At 43.2% G+C, this 23,875-nt stretch overlaps 1 protein-coding gene across 5 annotated transcripts in view; it reads left to right on the forward strand.

The window, feature by feature from the left end:
• The window catches only part of LOC135200289 (riboflavin kinase-like), a gene marked incomplete at its 5' end in the record, with an annotated part of 343,009 nt that overhangs the window by 67,801 nt on the left and 251,333 nt on the right, over positions 1 to 23,875 (forward strand). For 4 of the 5 annotated variants that reach the window (XM_064228809.1, XM_064228820.1, XM_064228791.1 and 1 more), the window contains 1 exon segment: positions 12,230 to 12,350. In XM_064228809.1, coding sequence (XP_064084879.1) covers positions 12,230 to 12,350 — 121 coding nt within the window. 5 annotated transcript variants of the gene reach the window in all.

Here is a 23,875-nt window from a genome sequence, read left to right on the forward strand (position 1 = left end):
TGATTGGAAGTTCTAATTGGTGAATGTCTCGTGGTAGTGTTCCCACTCGCCCCTATTGCCATACCGACACTTCTTTTTAAGAGAGAGCGAGTCAGTTTTACTGACATTTTCTTAATTTTGTTTTTCTCTGGTAATTTTAGATTAATTTTACCTAGAAAGAATGATATTAAGGATCCTTTCATAGGCCGACACGAGCTGAGCCCAGAAATACATATATTATTGCAATACACCACCTGAACCCTCCTGAATTGCCCTGGTCACCTGACCAGCCTGAACAACACCCACAAAATTACCCACACTTAGGTAAAATTTTAACTGCCAGCATTACCAATGCTGCAGGTAAACATTGTTACCGAGTCACCTGTCCACAGTTGGCAATGCTGCCGCCAGCAACGGGTCGACAGTGACCACCTACATCAATCGTCTTTTGTTCGCTTGCCTGTCAAGACGTTTCTTGCAGCATGCAAACCTTTAGTATAAGATTTGTTGACGCCTATAGCTTGTTTTGGATTTCGCCTTGGACTCAACTTCAAAGGATCCTCCCCAAGCTAAGACACCTCCAGATCATCCCAACGAAAATGCAGCAACTCATCGCTCCTGTACCGCCTGCAAACGGAGGATGAGTACACTCAGATACGATTGACATTCCTTGTGTATTTCATGTAGGAAGATTCAATGCAATCTAGGTCATAGATGTGACGAGTGTATGGATTGGTCTACGGACCAGATGCAGGCTTATATTAAGGGGACTGTCCGCTATGGCGGATGACATGTCAACTTGAAAAAGTACAAAATCGAGTCATTACTTGTATCTATGCAGAAACATGCCGTGCATGCTTTCCAGAAGTTTCAGCCAATTATTTTTACAAATAATGAAGATATAGCAGTTTTTAAATGATGACGTCATCGTAACTGCGTCGTCTGTATGACTGAGTTTGACAGAATCGTTTTTTTGTGTTTATTTTTGCATATATACAGCAATTTTTTCAGATTTTTTTCGAAATTCTCATACTTTAGGTTTAGGTAAGTGAATGAAAGGTAGTGTGACACTGTGTGAGAGGGGAGCTGCTCAGAGCGGTTATTTATAGGTGAGACTCAGCGAATGACTCAGTTACGCCACAGACATCAAAGGAGTTACATGCACTTATGCACTTGCGTTTGGTTACTAGCTATTTACGTTGTTTTTATAACTTCTTAGTGAACTTAGAGCAATGCCAAAGTTACCTAAGATCAAGAAGGCTACTCAGCAACTAAGGCTAGCAAAATTAGCGAAGGCCAGGAGTGTGCTGAAAGAAAAACACGAAAATTCATTGTTATCAGCTCCCGCATTGTCTCATGCCACGCCGTCAACATCATTGTCTCGTGTCACGCTTAGGGTATTAATACCACTTTTAGGGGGAGGACCAGGATCCTTGATGTAGAAATCAACAATAAAAGTACAAATAAAGTAATTATAATAATGTTGTTTTGACTTTTATAAGAAAAAAGCAAAAATTTACATAGCAAATCTTTGGGAGCTCATAACTCAAAAACATACTTATGCGCATGTCGGTAGCCATTACTCGGTTATTTATTATCCAATTTTAGAGAGAAAGATATCATTGGAAAGAGGAATAAAAATCCCAATTCCTTGTGAGCCAATTTTTTCTTTCTTTCTTCCTTTTTTTTACAATTTTTTTGAGTGTCTAGACAAAAAAATAAAAAAAAATTCATAAAAAAAATAAAATATAAAAATTCTGTTCACACTGGATTATTCTGCATATAAAGTAGTTTTTATGGTATGATTTTCAATACAAATTATGTCATATTAGCGGAGAAATCGCTACCTAAATTTTTTTTTTAATTACGTATAATTTTTGCTAATAAAACTAAAAGTTTTTGCTCAAATGACTTGAAATTTTTGTATGATGAAGGCATTATATATATATAAAACATATATGGAAATTATGTATTTTGCATAATAAAAAAAAAATACACAACATAGCGGACGGTCCCCTTAAGCATAGGGAAGTTCTTGCTTCGAAGAGTAAGGGTAGGTTAGTTTCAGGGGCTAAATCCAAGGTAGAGGAAGCTAGTGATTTAGAATCAGTCCTGTTTAAGAAGTTAGAAGATAGGTTGACATAGAGTATGTCTGGGTTGTTTACTTCGTTGATGTCAAAGTTGCAAGGCAAGATGAAAGTTAGCAATAGGGAACAGTGTATTAACCGCTCTCTTCCAGCTCCCCTGCCTGTTCCAGAGCCAACCCTGACACGTGTCGGGGGTCATGGAGATCCAGAAACCGAAAGGGTAGGAACTACCAACCCCCCCAACGAGGAGCAGGCAGTGTCTGGAGCAGAATTCCCCTATTCCCCTGAAAACGTAAGTCTGAGTATAAAATCAGAAATAGGAATGACAGACAACTAAGGGTGTTAGGGATCAGTTAGGCGAGGCACAGGTTCCAAGAGCAGTTGCCTTCAAATCCTTTATTTAGTCCAGCTAGGTTATGATTCAACATTGGATCCAGAAAATTGTTTGTTTCCAGCCAATACTGTGCCAAAAGTCAAATCTAGCCTTCCTCGTCAGGGGGCTTCTACTCGGTTCCTTCGGCAGTAGATACTTTGAATGCCCCCTCCTCTTCAAAGGTTCCCTTTCCGTCTGGAAGTACTTCAGAACTTTGTCCTTTGAGGGTTCCTCAAGCGTTGCTCAGTTCAATTTGGCTAATTATAATGGTGATCATTTAGGGCCCCAGAGTTTCTCAACCTGTGTGCCCGGGCGCACTGGTGTGCCACGTGAGGTGCTCAGGTGCGCCCCAAGGAATAGAAAAATTATATTCTAATGTTAGAAATATCTGTTATTGGTTTCATAAATTTTGCAGACACCAAGTATGTGTTTCTATGTCTGAGTCAAGTCTTCAATATTTGACATTTTAAACTGGAAGGTAAATTCCTTAATCTTTCATTTGCATTTCATTGGGGGTTTGAATCAGTCATTACTGGCCTCTTTTCTTTATGAATTTCTATCCTGCTAATCTTCTTAGTAGTTGTTTAGCCGAAAATGACAACCGTCAGTTTTCTTTTCTTAAGACTACTGGACACATTTTCCTTTCACAAGCACCTTTCTCACAAGTTTATGTGTTTGTTTTATACTTTGCAAAATTCATTGCTAAATGAAAACTTATACTTTTAATGATCTCATCCTTAATCTCTGTATCAGAAAAATATTTTTAAAAAAATAATAATTTTATTGCCGATATATGAATTTCCATAAAAAATGTGTTAAAAACCAGTCCTTTTTCCAGTATTTTTTGAGTGGTTCTACGAAATCTTCAGTCTCATTCGTGGTTGAAATGGAACTGACACTCTTATTCTTTTACTTTTGGTAGATTTTTTTTATATTTGTTTTCATGATTCTCTCTCTTTCTCTCTGATAATTGAATATTGAATTGTAGAATTGTTGTGATGAAGAGTAGTATTTTCTTCTGTTAACATAATTTTTTAAGTTCCTGCATTTTCTTCAATTCCTCTGATTTCCTCTCATAAAAGCAAAGCAGGAATAATACTAAATTACCCCTGAGGCCAGATACCAGAATAAACTAAGCCCAATCTAGTACAGTAATCCAGATTTGTGGATCCAGGTTAATGACTTCACCATATGGTCAGTGCAGTGGATGAAAGGACATAGCTAATACCCAATTTTCCTTGAGGTCGGTTGGCTACAGAATTAACCAGGTTAGTGACTTATAATCTAGGTTAATGACTTCACCATAATGTGGCTGACATGTCAAAGCGGTTTTATGATTCATGACAATGACCTCCGTGTCCTGTGGTATTTTTTATGGGCTGCTCGGTAAGCAAGAGCCCACACAGACACAAGGTCAGCTTAATTAAAAACAACAACAACGATTCTGGTCAGTCAGTCAGTAGATACCTAACTGCTGCTACATTACTCTTCAGAGGTCTTGTTCAAGACACTCAGTGAATCATAATTCGTGGACTTTTTTATATAATAGAAAACCAGGTGGACTACCCATAAAATGGGCAGATTTTTAAGCAAGATACGTACCAGTGAGGAACTTAATTCTAATAATGAAACCGTTTCGAGTGAAGGGAAGTGTTCAGCTAAGAAAATTAAGATTAGACCTGATCGAAAATATGTCAAAAGTTATTTAAGATTTGGCTTCACGTGGACTGGAGATGAAAATCAGCCTCTCCCATTGTGTTTCGTTTGTGGTTGCAAAATGTCAAAGGAATTGATGCTTCCTAGTAAATTAAGTAAACATTTTCAAACATCGCATTGCAGTCTTCAAGGAAAAGATGTACATTATTTCAAAAGAATACTTGACCAACAAACAAAGCACGCATTTGCTTTCAAAAGTAGAGTAATGTTGTCTGAAAAAACTCAAATTGCATCTTATGAAGTATCGGAAATGATTGCCGTAAAGATGAAGTCACATACTCTTGCTGAAAGATGATGAAGACTAAAATCAAAGGTGCGCCCCAAAGTGTCTGTTAATTCATAGATGCGCCCTGAGGTAAAAAGGTTGAGAAATACTGATTAGGCCTTTCACAGGGGTATAGTCTTAAGTTAAGCAGTGTTTTCTTTTGGGGTTTGGTAACATTCAGGACCTTGTTCTTAAGAATTTCCCTGAATTCTGTAATGATATGTATTTAGATTTTCAAGGTGGTAAGGAATCAATCTATTTTCTTTCCGTTAAAAGCATGGCTTCTAATCCATCTATATCCCCGGGTTCTTCAGTTTCTCTTCCCCAGTTATGGGGGGTTCTGTTTCAGTTTCAGAGCATTTGGCAGCCCCTCTTCAGGGGGTTTTCCTACCTTCTCGTTTGGTTTTCCCCCATGAGAGTACTTTTGCTTCTAATGAGGGTTTGTCGCATTTCACAGGTTTTTCCCGTTCAGGTGAGGTGTTGATGTCTTCCCTGCCTTTGCAGGTTACTTCTGTTGGTATTCCTTCTTCTTCCGCTGGTTTCAGTGTTGCTGCAGCAGGTGCCTCGGTTACTGTCCCACTTCTGTGATCACTGGACTGAGGTTAGTTCCCAATGTATCTTCCTCTGTTTTCCTCTCTCTGTCCGTCATTCCTAAGGTAGGAGAAATTCCGCTGGATTTAGGTACTGGTGTTAGTTTGGTGTTGGGTTTGGTAGCAGGTCGTCCAGGTTTCCAGACTTTGTTGGGTCCGATGGTTGCTCAGCAAGGATGGTTACGTCCAGATGTTTCATGTTCATCAGCGGTGCACGTACACACAGGGGATACGTCCTCTTCGCATGTTCGGGGAAAATCTCCTTTGGATAGCATTAGTTTGGTTCAATCCAAGTTGTTGAATCAAGCTCATGAAGCGCTAGGTCTGTGCAGCTCCAGCAGTGTTTTGCTGCTGCAAGAATCCTTGACAGTCAGTAGTTACCACATCTCTTGGTAGAGGTGTTGATTTTGCACAACCCTTTGTGGTTGGCTCAAATCCGGGTTTGATGTCTCCCGATGTTCAGTCTTTAGGTGTAGGTCATGGAAGGTTAGGTTCTCCGTCTCGTCAGGGTGGTATTCCAGAAGTCGGTTTGCTGCTGCTTCTCCTTCCGCTCAGGTGTATTCGGAAGATGTAGAGAGAGATTTTTCTGTCGAGGACATAGGTCCTCCTCCTCCTTCTCTGGTAACAGGCTGTCCGTTTGCGGGAGACAGCGAGTATCGAAGAATGATAGACCTTATTCGCCATCTGCTTCCTCAGTTGAAAGTTGATGAAGAACCCTTTAAATCTAGCCAAGCTATGTTTGAAGAACTTTTCTCTACCAAACCACTGGTTTTGCATCCATCATGCAAGTTGCCTTGGTTTGGGCGTTTGGAACAAGGCCTGAGGGAGGCGGACTCTCGGTAGTGAGGGCGGGCAGGCAGAATTCGGCTCTTATTCCCAGTCGTAAGACCTTGTATGGCATAGCGGGTAACCCTTCTTCGGGTTTCAGAGCACCTCTTAATGAATCAGTGGAGGCTCTCCTTCCCAAGGACCCTGCAGGTAACAGACTCATTGGTATTTTGGTGAGAGAAGCAGCCCTGCTTGAAGACACCTTTAGGAATCAGTCCGATGCTCTGTCGCATACAATGTGGATGCTCTCAGGCCTCATGGGTTTCTTAAAATAGGACGGGTCTACTCCTTCGGATCCCATTTTATTCAATAACCTTATCACGTTTGTGTTAATGGGTTTAGCTCATCAAGCGAACATCTCAGCTGGTTGTACTACCTTTGTCGGCAAGAAGAGGAGGGATCTTTACCTGAGCAATCTCCCACCTCATTTCCCAGATATTCATAAGCGAGTTTTGTCCAGGGCTCCGCTGGCGCTCTGAGACAGTCTCTTCAAGGAGGAGGATGTATCATCCATGGTTAATTTTGTTTCCTCCATATCCGTAGTTGAGTCTCAGCAAGTTATTATTCAGGTGGCTGCTCAGGGCACTAGGTCCCCTAAAGGTGTGCGTGCATCCTCTCCAGGTAAGTGCTCTGGTTCATCTTCTGTAGCCAGGTTTCCCAAGAAAGTCAGGTTTTCATCCAAACGTTCTTCTGCTCCCTCCAAACCCTCTTCTGGCAAGAAGAGTTTTTGGAGATAGGAGACACTGCCCTCATCGACACCAGTAGGAGGTTTTTTGTCCCCCTTCGTAACAACCTGGGAGAACTGGGGTGCAGAGAGTTTGGTGGTGGAGGTCTTTAGAGTGGAGTACAAGATCCCTTTCCATTCTGTCCCTCCACTATCTGTTCCCTTGTTAGTTCTTTCAAACTAATCCCCATCATCCATCAGGGGGAAGGCTTTGACAACGGAGATTCATTCTTTGTGGGACAAAGGAGAGTTAGAACTAGCTCCCCCACTCCATGCTTTTACAGTCGAATCTTCGTACCTCCAAGGCGGGCAGTTCTTGGAGGCCCATCATAGATCTTTTGGGCCTGAACCATTTCATCGTTTCCACGAAGTTTCGCATGGAAACGACTCACTCGGTGTTGAGGTCGGTCCGAAAACATGACTGAATGGTATCAGTGGACCTCAAGGGTGCATATCTCCAAGTTCCAATACATGCGGAATCTTGGAGATTCCTTTGTTTCTCGGGTCCACTGGGAACCCTCCAGTTCAAAGTCCTCTGTTTCGGTTTGACCACAGCACCTCAGGTGTTCACGAGGGTGATGGCTCCTGTTTCTGCTATCATGCATCGTCAGGGCTTCTGCATGAGGAGGTACCTGGACGATTGGCTAATTCAAGCTTCTTCCAAGAAGGAGGCTCTAAGAGGAAGGGACTTCCTTCTAAAGCTCTGCGAGACATTGGGTATTTGTATCATCATGATGAAGAGTTCCCTGTCCCCTTTTCAGACAATTACCTCTCTCAGCGGGAAGGCTTGCCCGACATGAGAACAAGTGCAGTCGATTGTGAGTCAAGTCGAGCTCTTCCTCTCGGACAAAGCACAACTTGCAAAAGAGTGGAGAAGTCTTCTAGGAAAGATGTCATCTCTGTCCCTTATATTTCCAGGCTCTCGTCTCTAGATGCGTTCTCTGCAGGTGCATCTCAGGAATCACGGGGGATCTTTGGCAGTGGTCAGAAGAGCTTCATCTGACCACCAGTGTAAGTCTTGCCCTCCCGATTCTGGACATACATCTGTATTCAGATGCCTCGAATCAGGGTTGGGGCACAATCCTGGTGGAAGCTCAGTCTGAGGGCCTTTGGAGGGTTTTGGATCGGGAGGAGTCAATAAATGTCCGAAAATTAAGAGCCGTAGAGGAGGCTCTGTTAAGCCTCAAAGATCAAGTTCGGGGGAAAGTCATAGCAGTTTTCAGACAGTGGTACGGCACTAACCTACCTGAAGAGAGAGGGAAGTACAAAATCGTCAACCCTCAACATCATCGCGCAGAGAATCATACGTTGGTGTGATAGTCGCAAGGTCTCATTACTTCCGCAGTGTATTGCGAGAAAGCTCAATGTCCTAGCAGATGCACTGAGCCGTTCGAAAGAAGTCCAAGGAAGCGAATGGACAATAGCGCAAGAGTTGGTCCAATCGCTGTTAAAGAGGTGGCCAGCCACGGTGGACCTGTTTGCCACAAGGATGAACTATCATCTCCTGGTATACTTCTCTCTGGTAGCGAACTCTATGTCTTGTGGGACGGACGCTATGCTCCACCCATGGGACAATCTCCACATACATGCCTTCCCTTTGTTTGGCCTCATTCATTAGGTACTGACGAAGCTAAGAGGGTGCAGAAATATGGAGATGACCCTAATTGCTCCATTCTGGCCTTACAGACCTTGGTTCCCAGATCTCTTGGAATTGCTGCCCAAACCTCCGATCCTCCTGCCACGAAGGAAGGATCTTCTCAAACAGCCTCATTTTCATCATTATCACAAGAACCTTCCCGTGCTCAACCTAGCTGCATGGAGACTGTGCAGCAAGCAGCCCGAGATTCCGGTCTTTCAAAAGGAGTGGCTCAACAACTTTCTATGTGCCTGAGGAAGTCGACAGGGAAGAAATACCAGGTAAGGTGGGCGATGTACAGTACTTGGTGCAGGGGACAAGGGCATAGTATTTCTTGTCCTACAATAGCACAGATGGTGGATTTTCTTCTTTTCATCAGGAAATCCAGGTCTCTCTCTTACTTTACTATCGCAGGCTACAGATCCATGTTAGCTAGCACCTTTAGGTTTCATTTACCAGAGATTTCTAATACAGTAGTGCCTCGAGATACGAAATTAATCCGTTCCGAGGTGCCCTTCGTATCATGAGGTTTTCGTATCTTGGACCATTTTACATGTAAAATGGCTAATCCGTTCCAAGCCCTCCAAAAACACCCCAGTAAATTTCATAATAAGCTAAATCGACCTATAAACAATGAAATACTACAACAAATTGGATCATTCAATACCTAACTTAATAATGTAATGCAAATTAACCTGTAAATAAAGTGTATTAGTGTACATGGTATGCAAGAAATACTGTACGTAAAATGTGGAAGCTTACCTTTCAAGTGAGGCTATCTCCGAAAGTGGCGGCAGAGGAGGAGGAGGACAAACGGTAGATACGTACGTACATACATACACTTAACTTTACGAAACACATAAAATAATGTAAGGAAAACTAAACTAAAATTTACGAAACACATTAACAAAACTGTAACACTTAACTTTACAAAAAAACTAAAATTTAAAAAAAAATAATTTTTCTTTTTTTGATTTTTAACTTTTTTTTTTTTTTTTTTTTTTTTTTTTTTTTTTTTTACTTTTTTTTTTTTTTTTTTTTTTTTTTTTTTTTTTTTTTTTTTTTTTTTTTTTTTTTTACAGAATTTCAACTTAACCACTTTCAACTTTCTGTTTTTTATCACTTGGTTCTTCCTTTTTGCTTACAACTTTTTGTTTTTTATCACTTGGTTCTTCCTTTTTGCTTACTCCTGCTAATGCTAAAGGCCTCTTTAAAAAATAACGATCCAAGGAAGATTGCTTCTGCCTACTTTTCACAATGTTCCTGAAACGACTCAGGCAAACTTCATCGAACTGCGCAAGCATACGACCTGTGTGAGCCTTTTCGGAGTGTCTTTTTTTCTATAAACGATTGCACTTTATGAAAAGCGGCAATCTTCCACAAGGCCAGCGCGTAGTGTTCATTAATATCTGCCCGTCTTGATAATTATCTACTAATTGTTGCACCTCATGACTCTGTTGGCCCTGGTGTCCATCAAAACCCTGTTCAACCAAATGGTCTCTCTGCAACTGATTTGGGTACTGAATGTTCGGCTGCTGACCTTCAACATAAACTGAAGTGCCTTGATTATACTGGTATGCATGTTGTAAATGATTGGTCAACACCCTCTGTTCAGCAGGGAGTGGAGATTCTACCAACCTTTCAAAGTTTCCAGTTATCCCATGAGAGAGACGTTGATCACTTATCCCATGTGAGAGATCTTGGTCACTTATCCCACGAGAGAGATCTTGGTCAATCATATCATATATTTCGTCACTCAAGAGGTGCTCTTCTTTTTCCATTTTCTGTGAAAAGAAATGAGAAATTTTTTTTTAAATACACATGACACATACACCATCACAATGTCAACTCTGACTAGTAGATTCAGAAACAGTTGACGATCCCGAAACGAATACTGCGCGCGTACGATAACGATGCTGGTACCGAGTGGCCGAGGCACGCCACCACGTACATAGATGCATGATGGGAGGGATGCTGGCCAATAGGAGAGAAGGATCTTATGGCCGCGACTAGCATCAGGAACCAATGGGAGAGCAGGAGGATGGTGGCGAGTCTACTAAGTTGGCGGCGCGCGAGTTTTAAAATTGTTATCGGTGGTTCGGGCGAATCTCAGACTTTACAGAAACCTTTCGTATCTTGAAAACTTTTCGTATGTAGAGCCGTTAAATTTTTCGTATTGGCTTTCATATCTCGAGTTTTTCGTAAGTTGAGCCTTTCGTATCTCGAGGTACCACTGTAGTGGAGTTCTTCATGATCTAATCAGATCTTTTAAGATCGAACGTCTGATCCTTCCGCTTCGGGCCCCTCCGTGGGATTTAGCGGAAGTTCTAAAATTGTTAAGTTCACAAGCTTTTGAACCTCTGGAGAATTTGTCCTAACGAGAACTTACTTAGAAAATGTTGTTTTTTATATCACTGGCTACGGCTAAAAGAGTGGGGGGAAATTCAGGCTGTCTCGAGATCAATTTCATTTGTGGGGAAGGATTTGTATCTTTCATATCTCCTAGAGTTTGGAGCTAAGTCAGAGTCAGAAACTAGTCCTCTTCTGAGAGAGTTTAAAGTTTCGTCTCAAGGATTTCGTCGGAGGTTACGTTGCCGAGATGCGTCTTTGTCCAGTGTGAGCACTTAAATATTACCTGTCGTGCACTTCCAAATTATTGCCGCGGCCACAGTCCTTATTCATTTTGCCCAGGAATCCCTCAAGACCACTATAGAAAAATGCCATCAGTTTTTTTTAATGGAAGTCATTTCCCAATCCCTTCCCGAAGACAATTTCAGATAACAGTATTCTGCGCCCTAAAGCGCATAGTATCAGGAGTATAGCAATCCGTGCCCTAAAGCGCATAGTATCAGGAGTATAGCTACGTCATCAGCCTTCCTGAGGAATTTCTCAGTAAGCAAGATTTTAGAAGCGGCGTCTTGGAAGTCAGTATCGGTATTCACTTTTTTGTACTTGAGAGATGTACAGTTCGTTTGAGAGGGGGGTTACTCGTTATGGCCGTTCGTAGCGGTCAATTCATTGTTATGTTAGTTGGCGATTAGTTCGGGTTATGTCTGGGTTTCATGTCCCTGGTAAGTATATTGTTTTGCATCAGCACAGCTCCCTCATCGTGACTTATGGATTCATCACTCACCTTCAGTGGACGTTAGGAGTGATCTGCCCTTAGAACCTATTCTCTATACATGAGAGGCTAACAGCCTCATGGGAAATGTTCAGTTCCCCTCCATACATGAGAGGTATCTGATACCACATGGGAGCCTTCAGGAAGGATCTGCCCTTGGAACTTGTCCTCTATACATGGGAGGCTGTACAGCCACATGTGAGGTATTTAGTTCCCCTCCACACATGAGAAGTTTATGATACTTCATGGATGTTAGACGTGGCCAAGACGAGACTTATACTGATTAGACTAACTTTGAGGTACTTGTTCCTTCCGTTTCTCACCTGAGCATTGATTGAAGGTGAGTTAATGGTATTAATCCATGGTAATAGTTTAATGAGTTTATATCAATGTACATCGGCTGAAACAATGATTGAGCCCACCTTCATTTAAGTGTTTTATGTAAATCGGGCTAATTCAGGTGTTTAGGTGGTGTATTGCAATATGGAGTTTTCATATTAAAAATAATATTGTAATACCTACCTGAACACCTGAATGACACCCCCCCTCCTCCCCTCATCAAATGATTGATGATTTAGCGATTGACCTAGGTGGTCACTGTCGGCCAGTTGCCGACCGTGGACAGGTGACTTAGTAACAATGTTTACCTGCAGCATTGGTAACCCTGGCAGTTAAAAGTTTACCTAAGTGTGGGTAATTTTGTGGGGTGTTGTTCAGGCTGGTCAGGTGACCAGGGCTAATTCAGGTGTTCAGGTAGATATTACAATATTAGTTTTAATATGAAAACTCCATTTTTTTTTTATTATGCATGTTTAGTTTCAGGAGCTGCAGTCTTGTCTTTTTATAAGTAATTAATGTTTATAAGTAATTAATGCATGCCTTTTTTTCATGAACTGGTGGTGGATCACAGGAGTCATATCTTTTCCAGGAAACACACATCTTGCATACCTTTGAAGAAGACTTTTATGGATCTCAGCTAAGGGTGGTGATGCTTGGTTATATTAGACCAGAGAAAAATTTCAGTTCCTTAGGTGAGTACAACTTTTAGCAAAATTTTCATATAAGTAGTATATGCTTGTTGATACTGCTTGATTCATAAACAAAAACAAACCTCCTTTTTCACTTGTTTGATAGTAAACCATCAGAAATTAACATAGGACCAATTAGCACATGGACCATGCAATGAGCCACCGTCTTGTATTAATTGTGGAGAAAATCATCCTGCGTCCTCAAAAAGTTGCGTGAAATTTATTTTAGAGAAGGAAGTGCAAACAGTTAAAGTTATGGAAAAGATTTTGTTTAAAGACACAAGAGACTATGCTTGGACAAAAAATCATATGTCCTAAAGAATACTTTTTATATCATTCTGATTATGGTGAGCAAGTAGGGATTCATGGTGGAAGTGCTATGTTAATTAGGCGAGAAACAGCTCACAAAAGATACCCACTGCAAGCAGACTTACAAGTGATTGCTGTTCAGATTTTTCTGAAAAAGAAATATACCATATGTTCACTGTATTTACCTCCAAGTAGAACATATCATAATCTGACTCGAGAATTAGAGGGATTAGTAAATCAGCTTCCAAGGCCTTTTCTTATTGTTGGTGATCTTAATGGAAGACACCCCTTGTGGGGTGATGTAATTTCCAATCCTAGAGGAAACAATATTTATAATTTTATTGAAGACCAAGAGCTTGCAGTCCTTAATTCTGGAGAACCAACACATTTTCATATTCAGACTGGAACCTTTTCTGTGATAGATTTATCAGTGTGTAAGTGTTACATAATAAAAATATGGAATGTTATTCCATATACTATATAAAAAAAACTAAAATTATGATTAATTAAAACCAGTGACTCAAGAGGTCAACCAGATTGCTTGCAGGAATGTGATCAGACCAGATACGATAAAGTAGGCTAAGATGACGTATATGATAAAGTAGGCTAAGATGACGTGTATAATCAGTCAGTGTTTAGTGCCGTCACCTGTGGTCATTCATTTGTTTGAAAACAGTCCAAGCTTCCTGCTTGAGACAACTACCGCGACCTATAATTCAAACGGCCTACGTGATTTGTAATCTATGTTATCTGTGTGTATGTTCGTATGTTCGAGCTACTGTCTGCTTCCTTTATGAATTGTAAACTAGATTGTAGAGAAGCGATCAAGCCATCGTCATTAGAAGACCTGTCCATTTTTATCTGAGCTTCATAATGTAGAATCCAATCAGTCATCATCATTGGGCAGACTTGTACAATTTCATCTTATAATCTCAGAAGAATAGATGTATTTCTGGGCTCAGCCCATGTCGCTTCGTGAAATGTCCCTTTAGCACACATTTCTAAGGTAAATATAGCTAACATTACCAGAGAAAAAGCTAAAATGGAATGTCAGAGTATTCTGACTTGCTCACCTTATATAAAAGGTGTCGGTATGGTTTCTGGGGCAAGTGAAACCACTACCACGGGTCTCTTGCCATTTAGATCCATCCTTCTACAAAATCCCCCTACCTGAGAGGGCCGATACAAGGCCCACACCCAGCTACTACTACTACTACTAGCGCTCCCGACGCCATCACGAGCGCCTCTAGCGGTCATCCTTTCCGTTAGCACCATCTTGCGCACACATGTTTTTTCTTCGCTGTGTTTTGTGCTCTGATTTTTGGATTTATCCTTACCATGGAACTCCAAGCCATCATCGCAGCAAAGTTAAGTACTGCTAAAGTGTTTCACTTAATTTTAGCCAGCCAGGGACCCGTTTAACCATTTTTATTTCGGCCTAGTTATAGAGTCGTCTCAGGCGGCTCGTCCCATGTGTTTCATTCTTTCATGCTTCTTCGGTCTCCCATACCGTTGTAGCTTGAATTTAGCAGTATATATGCCTACATTTTTATACGTTGTGCAAAAATTTTTCCATGTGTGTTTATGCTAGCTCAGTGTTCATGCATGCATGTTCCTTTGTTTAGGTCTGTTTAGGCTCCTTTTAGGACATTTGTCCTTCCTTTTAGTCCTGACTACCCTGGCCGCCGCCCTCCATTCCTACGTATCGGCAGAGGCCAGCTCCCGAGTCGTTAGGCGTCCTCCCTTCTTGGTTGGCTCGTCTAGCTTCTCCAGGACTGTGCTTTCTCTCTATCTCTATCTCTATCTGCTTATTTATCTTCCCTCTTCCCTGTGTTGCGTTGGGCTATTTTGATGCATGCTTTGAGACGGTTAGAGGTAGCCTAGGCCACCTCAGACCGCCTGGCCTGTCTTACCGCGTGGTCTTACCACGTTCACGACGAGCCAGGCGATCGCCACGAGCCACCCGGCTACTGTCCCCACGCTTCCTCCCCCCCTAGGAGGGGGAGTACCGCTCGCTCATGTTGCCCATGGCAACCATCCGAGCTCCCTCCCTTCTTCCCCCTCCACATGGGCGGGATACGGGAGTCTTCAGGGGGAAGTCCGAGGCTGGCTCAGCTCATACCGCTCTCACTCCTCGGTTCCAGGGGGGTCTCCCGTGCGGTCGGTCTCGGCTGGCCACCCGGCTCGGCCGCGCTCGGACCTCTTCGGTTTCTGATCAGCTCTCTCTCACCCCGAGTCACCACCCTCCCCACCACTCCGGCGGTGGGTCCCATTGGCTCCGCCAGACCTTAGGTGTAGTGACTGAGAGAAGCCCCGCCGCATGCTCTCCCCACATGTTGCCTTATTTTACCTTATGTTATTTTATTATTGTTTGTTTATATTTTGTTTTCGCTAAGCCGGCGGAGTTCCCGCTCACCATCCCGGTTCTCCTCCTGCCTACTCATATCTGTTACGGCGGAGCTATGCTCCCCCGACTAGTTTTTTACTAGTCTCCTCATGCTCCTCCCCGCTGTCCTCGTACTCCTCGCTCCAGCGTATAGGCAGGTAACTGGTTTGGTGAATCTCCTTCTTCCGGTAACACCGGAGACGTACTGAAACTAGTCTACCAGCTCTATCGGACACCCACCACTCACGCCAGGAGAGCAAGGGGAGGCTAACCCCTATGTCAATCACTCCGGTATCCTCCGGTGTCATAATATATCACTTCCTGGACTTAGTCCAATTAGTTAGTGTCGATACTCATGTATCTGTTCACTTACAGGCCACCCATTGCCAGGAATCTGGCTGTAATGCTGTCCTGCAGGACCCCTGTGGGCACGAGGTCTGCCGGACCCATGCTGTCTGCGCCATTCGCTACGGAGACATAGCAGTCTGGCACCACAAGAGTTGCTCGATATGTTACGATCTAGTAGATCAGGTTACCTCCGGAGTAAGTACCTTCCGGAGAACAACTGTCATGTATAATTTGGCTTATATGTATACAGTCCTAATAAGTGATATATCTATATAAATCATATACTTTAGTCTTCCTAGCTTAGGATTTATACTAACCCTCTCTTTCAGGCTGCTCAGGCGGTCAGGGACGCCGCTACAACCACCTTGAAAGCCTGGGTCGGCGGGTTCGGGAGGTACGTCACCAAGGGGCAGCCCTACATCCTCGACAAGAAGATGGCTGCTCTGATCTTCCCCGGCGGAAAGACGACCTCCTACGTCGACCCACAAGCGGCGGCCCCGTACATCGCCACCATCCAGCATCAAGTGGCTCAAGCCTTGGCGGACCCTGGGAACTCGGAGATCATTGACGACGTAGCAACTCTCAGCTTGGACCTCGAGCCCATGGTGGTAGGGGAAGCAGGTAGGACGTTAGATGAGGCAGGTTTGCTAGGGGTTCAAGGGCTACCCTTGGATAACTCTGGATCGTCTTCCCCTATCCCTTTACCTCTTCCTTCCAAGGATTTTCGGAGAGTGAACTTTCGGTTAGACCGAAGTCCATCCAAGCTTTCCCTAAAGTTAAGGGAAAGCGGGAAACAAAGACCCTCGAGAAGACGCTGCCTAAGAAGACAGCTCCTAGCGGTTCTCATAAGACTCCGGCTCACCATCCTGGAGCAGAGAAGCCAAAGTCGTCTTCTCACTCCAAAGGGTCCAGAGGCAAGTCCTCTAGAGACAAGGCTCAGCTCCTGTCTTATCCTGAGCCTTCAACCTCTACGGGGACGCACCCTAAGACTCCTGGCGGAAAGCAGGAACCTAGTTCCTTCGACTCCGAAGCTTTCACTGTAAACATCATGCAGCAAATGGGGAGTCTAGTGGGAAACTTAGTCCAAGACAAGTTTCAGGAGATGCTCTCCCACATCTCGTCTTTCTTCGAGGAGTCAGGCCAGTCGATCCGGAACATCTCGGAAAGGCTGGCCAGTCAAGAGAACCTGATCGCAGGTCTCTGGGAGAACCCAATGGCAGTTCTTCCTCAGCCCGGTGTGGCAGCTCAAGCCATGCCGGACTACAACACCCTCCCACCTTATACGGCGAGTAATCCTCGGAGGATCTCGTCCTATGCCCCCTTTAAGGACGGGATGCTAACGTTGGCGGATTGTGGAACTCGAAGGCTTGAGGACTTCGAGTTCCACCCATCTGACTTGCAACCCCCCTTCATTGGTTACGCCCGCCTTACGGAGGCAGCTATAAGGAGGGAAGATAAGATCCTTAAAGAGACCATAATCTTCGGTCGGGATCAGGCTCAGCGGGACTGGCTGAGAAGCCTGGAAGAATGGGAGTGCATCAACACCAGGATGCAAGCCTTCAAGAGTGCTTTTACCATATTTGTGGTGGACGGAGAGACCCCCATTCCGTTCACCACAAAGGTGGCGGAGTTGACTCTACAGGCCGCAATGAGGGACGAGCCGATGCCTCAGCTCCGGGAAACGGAGCCCATGTTACTCCTCCTTCCAGGTACGGAAGATCTTTGGGCAGATCTTCCAGCCACCTTCACGGTAGGGAAGCTAAAGCCGGATTGTGCTCTAACACAATTCAGCGAAAGGCTCCCCAGGCTTCCGGACAACCTCATCCAGGCTGAGTTCGATGCAAGAACCAGGTTAGGCAGGTCACTCAATACCTTGGTTATGACAGAGGTTTCGGCCATTACTTATGGTAACGAGCCTCTGTTTAAACTTATAGCCAAGTCACATTTACATACTGTACAATGTGACTTGTATGACTTCGTAGTGGCGAGGCGTAACTGCAGAAAACATGTTCTGCAGGAAGCCACCATCCGCCATGAACCTAACAAGTTGCTGGCGGCTTCGATCTGGGGCACTGACCTTTTCCCAGAATCGATCGTCAACTCTGTGCAGCACGAAGCGACAAGACTCAACCAGAGTCTTTAGGTTTGTTGGGGCCTTTCAAGTAAAAGGAAGCCGGAGTCGACTTCTTCAGCTAGAAAACCTAAAAAGCCTAGGAAATGCCAGCCTTTCCAGGCTACCCAACAACAGCAGGTAGTGCAGGCAGTGCCAGTCTCCCAAGTGGCACAGCCTTCCACATCAAAGGCCCAGCCTCAACAGCAATTTCTGCTGTTGACTCCTCAGGGTCAAGCTTTTACCTCCTTCGCTGTCTCCCCAGCCTTCAACCCAGTGTTTGAAGGCCAGGCTTTCCAACCTTTTAATAGGTTCGGAAGGGGCAGCAGGGCTAGGGGAGCCTTTTGCCAGAGAGGTGGCGGAAGAGCAACCAGCCGGGGGAAGCACCTACGAGGAGGGCGCGGGTCTCGACCTGCCCCAAGCCAGTGAGAACCCTCAGGTAGGAGGGAGACTGTTCCTTTATCGACACAGATGGGAATTCAGCAACTGGGCACAGAGCATTGTGTCCCAAGGCCTAGGGTGGAGCTGGACCAAAGGTCCCCCTCCATCCAAGACCTTCTATCAACAACCAACAACGGAATTGATGGAGTATGCCCAAGAGCTCCTTCAGAAAGGAGTAGTGTCAAAAGTCAAGCATTTAAAGTTTCAAGGTTGCTTGTACAAGTTCAAGATGCTGACTATCTCGAAGGTGCGGACCTTACTTCCCCGTGGGGCCGTCACCACCTCGATCGATCTTACAGACACATACTATCATATGTTTCAGGCTAGGGAACCAGGCATTCTCCTTCAAGGTAATGCCCTTCGGGTTAAACGTGGCCCCCAGGGTATTTACGAAGGTAGCAGAGACAGTAGTTCAACAACTCAGGTCCCAGGGGATAATGGTAGTTGCGTATCTGGACGATTGGCTCTTTGGGCAACAAGCATCGAAGAGTGCCACAAAGCAACGGTCAAAGTAATACAGTTTCTGGAACATCTAGGGTTCCAGATAAACAAGACCAAGTCCAGGCTGACGCCGGACTCTCGCTTTCAGTGGCTCGGCATTCAGTGGGATTTAAACTCCCACACTCTATCAATTCCGTCGTCCAAGAGGAAAGAAATAGCCACAGCAACCAAGCAATTTCTCAAGTGCAAACAGACATCCAGGAGAAGCCAGGAAAGGATCCTAGGCTCTCTTCAATTTGCCTCAGTAACAGACGTTCTGCTGAAGGCAAAACTAAAAGACATAAACCGTGTCTGGCGCTTGAGAACAAACAACAAGTCCCGGGACAAATTGTCAACTATCCCGGCGATACTTCGCAAACGTCTCCGCCCTTGGGAGGAGGTCAAGAATTTATCAAAGTCAATTCCTCTCCAGTTCCCTCCCCCGGCATTAGTTATCCATACGGATGCTTCACTAAGCAGCTGGGGAGGGTACTCTCAGTACAAAAAAGTACAAGGGACTTTGTCCCTTCCATTCCGCCGTCTTCATATCAATGTGCTGGAAGCTATGGCGGTATTCCTCACTCTGAAAAGACTTCTGCCAGCCAAGGGATCTCACATCAAGCTGGTATTAGACAGTGCAGTAGTAGTGCACTGCATCAACAGAGGAGGCTCCAAGTCAAGCCATGTGAACCATGTCATGATAGCCATATTTTCTCTGGCAACCAAGTACAAATGGCACCTGTCCTCCACTCACCTGGCGGGAGTGAAGAACGTGATAGCAGATGCCTTGTCTCGCTCAGTCCCTCTAGAGTCGGAGTGGTCTCTGGACAGGCATTCATTCATTTGGATCTGCCAGCAGGTTCCAGGGCTCCAGGTGGATCTTTTCACCACAGAGTCGAACCACAAGCTTCCCTGCTATGTGGCTCCCAACCTGGACCCTCTGGCTTATGCCACGGACGCCATGGCCATAGATTGGAATCAATGGAAGAAGATCTACATCTTTCCTGCAGTGAATCTTCTACTGAAAGTTCTGAGCAAACTCAGGACTTTCAAGGGACAAGTGGCCCTAGTATCAACGGATTCCCAATCCCAAGCTATCTCAAGTAGTGCAAATGAAGACTGTGTTTGCTTCCTCAGAAATTCTCAAAACCCTAACTTTATGGACTTCGTGAAGTTCGCGGCTAAAAGGGATGCAGATATCGATCCTCAAAACATCCTATTCCTAGAACTGGATAAGAGAGAATCGACCCTTCGTCAATATGACTCAGCCGTTAAGAAACTAGCCAAATTTCTGAGAGGAACCGAATCTCAAACCATGACTACCAACCTGGCTATTTCCTTCTTCAGGTCATTATTTGCTCTTAAGAAAATATTCCAGTATGGTTTTAAAATAGATCTAACAGACTCCTATTTTTCATCTATTCCTAGAGCCTGTGCTAGACTCAGACCAGTGTCATGGTTCTTGAATGATGTTCTCAAACTGGCCTCAGATACTGATAACAACTCATGTGATTACTTACCCCCCCTGAAGAAAACATTATTTCTTTTAAGTCTAGCCTCTGGAGCCAGGGTATCTGAACTGTCGGCTCTATCTAGAGACTCAGGTCATATAGAATTTCTCCCATCAGGAGAAGCTCTTCTCTCTCCAGATCGTCAATTTTTGGCCAAAAACGAGGATCCTTCAATGAGATGGGCCCCTTGGAAGATCCTTCCTCTTCCTCAAGACCCCTCCTTATGTCCAGTTACTGCCTTACGAGCATATCTTTCCAGGACAGCCATGAGATCCTCTGGTCCTTTGTTTATGAGGGAAAAGGTTGGCACCATTTCCTTAATAGGTATTAGACAACAAATTTTATACTTTATTAAACAAGCCAACCCAAACTCGTTCCCCAAGGTCCACAACATTAAGGCAGTAGCTACCTCAATCAACTACTTTCAACATATGAATTTTGATGATCTGAAAAAGTATACAGGCTGGAAATCTCCGACAGTATTCAAACGTCACTACCTTAAGTCCTTAGAAGCTCTTAAATTTCCAGCAGTGGCAGCGGGAAACACAGTTTCCCCTGACACTGCTTAAGTAGTTTAGTAAATTAGATCCAGATCTCCTATCTACCTGCCTCACTGACATCCTTCCTGCAATTCTGCCACCATGTACACCCTTTTAATGCCTTAGTTGCCAAAAAAGGGCACTTATTGTGATGTTTTCCTTATTTTTATGCTAGGATTACTCACACCTGTAAATAATCTGTTAAATTGTGTCTAGTTTTAAGATTAATATAAGTTATCATAAGTAATCTTAAGTTTGTATTATAATCTTTGTAGTCATAAGTTTTTTAGATTATAGTACTTTAATTTCAATTGTTTTTTATTCTTCCCTTACTCATGTTATATCCTCTTTCAAGCTTGTGGCCATTTCTCTGGTACTATTTCGCGAAGCGACACGGGCTGAGCCCAGAAAAGGGATTTTGACGAAGGAAAAATCTATTTCTGGGCAAGGGCCCGTGTCGCCCAGTGAAATCCCACCTTTCTTTACACCCACCCTTGGGCCCAAGCTTGACTGTCTAACTATAAGGATGACCGCTAGAGGCGCTCGTGATGGCGTCGGGAGCGCTAGTAGTAGTAGTAGCTGGGTGCGGGCCTTGTATCGGCCCTCTCAGGTAGGGGGATTATGTAGAAGGATGGATCTAAATGGCAAGAGACCCGTGGTAGTGGTTTCACTCGCCCCAGAAACCATACTGACACCTTTTATATAAGGTGAGAGAGTCAGAATACTCTGACATTCCATTTTAGCTTTTTCTCTGGTAATGTTAGCTATATTTACCTTAGAAATGTGTACTAAAGGGACATTTCACTGGGCAACACAGGCCCTTGCCCAGAAATAGATTTTTCCTTCGTCAAAATCCCTTTTTTTGTACTCGGTGTTTTCTACTAGAATCTATCATCATGAGTTTAACATATCTCCGTCGTCATAACCACAGAAGACATGGACTTCATTTATCATCAAACCCCAAGACACTCCAATGAGTATGGAAGTCAGAACCAACCGACTTAGCATAAGATTATCGCAAGTCTAACATAACCTCACAGGGTGCCTTATTATACAAGGCAACAGCCCTTAAATTGGTGGCAGCCTACAAGAACTCTTCAACGTCTTCCGAAGAATAACCAGAATAATGAATAATGTATCATACCAGAAGTCAACGACGACGAAAGCAAGAGATTCTTCAAGCAACTTAGTATCATCGTTTAGTGAGCGACTTCAGCAGTGCATATCTTCAAGAAACAAACCTGACGTGTCTGCTTCCTACGGCAACGCAAGCTTCGAGATGTCTCTCATTAGAATCAATCAAGAAAACATCATCGTTAATTGAGCGTTTCCGGAACTTCAAGAAACAAACCGAACGCGTCTCCAGCATCGGATCTTCAAAGGACACGACTCATCCAAACAACACGCACGGGGGAAACTCAAGCCAAACCAGGTCATCCGCTAAACAGAGAAGGAGGGCCAAGGCCGCGTGTCGTTATCGGAACACCATGACATCCCACAAAAATCAAGCTAAGTACAATCTTTTTTATTCATTGGAGTAACTTTGAGTGTTTTCTTTGCAGGTCAAATTTCGTTATTCCTGTGGCTGAAGTTACGAGACATTCTTAATCTTACTTTTTTACAGAAATTATCTACATCATTAGGATTTCACTACTGCGAGTTTTTATCTTTGAGTGTCTGTTTCCAGAAGTTCCCCTGAAATATCATAATCATATACGGTGTTAATTTTATCATTTTGGGTGATTATTAATTCTGTACGTAACAAATCAAATTAACCATTGAACATGCGTTTACGCAGTGGACGTCTGTATTTATACAGATGCATGGATAGTCGTTAGGCACCGTAGTGATTAGAAAACACACAAAAACAAGTGGAACACCCATACAAATCTGGATAAATTAGAGGTAACACTATTTCGGGTCATGACAATAAAGGTTCCTTTGCAAGGTCCCGATCGCAGTTTCAGCCTTGAGTTTTTTTAATTATATGCATAAAAATTGAATCCCTATGACTCAACTTAACTTAAAAAAAAATACGGCTGGATTGCAATGAATAACATGTCTGTAAAAACTTTCATTAGGTTAACATACTGAACATTCATATAAACAAATTAACAAAAAATGTTGAAATGCGCTGACCTCGATCCCTCAATATTTCAAATTTTAGCAAAGAATGAAAGTAAAACCACAGCAAGTGCATAGTTAATAACTTGTTTTAATAGTAATCGCTCAATTCTTTATAGTTCAAGTCATTCATACGTTTATTGCTTTATATGTAACTAACTGCAACATAATGCTAAAAACACACAATACGTTGCCGATGGTAATAAAGAGAAGAATCCTAATTATTATAAAAAAAAAAAATAGGTAAACAGTAGCCCTAAAAAATCAGAAACAAACAAATCGTGCTTAAGCAAACTTGGTTACTGAGTCATCTAGTCAAACGGTCAGGGTCAGTCAAATCTGCCGAGTGTTCAAAGCAAAGCACATTCCACATAATAAGCAACTCTAGTGGAGGAGAGAGAGTGATGTCGGATCATTCATGCCAATACCTTTTTGAATTAAAAAGGAATTTTCCTATGAATCACACGAACGTATCAAGTAATCAGAGCAGGTTCTCGTAATTTTAATACAATAAGTTATTATAAGTAGTGGTGGATTAAGCCCGACTGTACGCACCGTAAAAAATTAGAATATCTTGTTTTTATTCCTTTAGTCCACGTAATATCCTGTATTTACGGACTCACCGTCTGTTGTTCGAACTTCCCTATTGAGAAGTCCAGATAAGCGAGCGCTTACAGATACCTCTATAGTTATAAAAAACATTGATCTGTATCTAGTGTAATTGTAAGATATCCATCTACGGGTATACAAAACATTATCCTACCTCCTGCCAAATAAGGCGTGTTTATCAAAGGAAAATTCTATAAACCTTCTAACATATTAAAATCCGTTTTGAACAAAAAGAGACAGTTAATCAAATAATAACTTATATAGAAGAACCAATCACTTGCCTCATAAATCGTGATATTGTTCAAGCGACCCAACAGAATTCTCCCTCAGCCGCAGTCGCAGTGTGCACGCAAAATCTCGAGAAGCATGCACCCTCGAATGTCTTAGTGCGTGTAAAAAGACTTTGCTGGGATCTGAAATTTTAATCCTTCCCGACACTCTGAAATATAACGATTTCCGCGAACAAAGCCCTAGACACGGTTGACTCGCAGCAACAAGTTAAATCTAGTGATCCACAAAACCTATACATATTAATATCGCATTTTTTATTGTTGCTAATTTTTAATCACGCCCGACCAGTCGTAGATGAATCTCTCTTATACTCTATCTAAAGTAATATCCGTAAAGTCATTCAAGCAGAGGTGATTCAGCAGAATTTTTTTTTATCTTTT

The sequence above is a fragment of the Macrobrachium nipponense genome, chromosome 23 (genome assembly GCF_015104395.2).
Source record: "Macrobrachium nipponense isolate FS-2020 chromosome 23, ASM1510439v2, whole genome shotgun sequence".
Taxonomy (NCBI): domain Eukaryota; kingdom Metazoa; phylum Arthropoda; class Malacostraca; order Decapoda; family Palaemonidae; genus Macrobrachium; species Macrobrachium nipponense.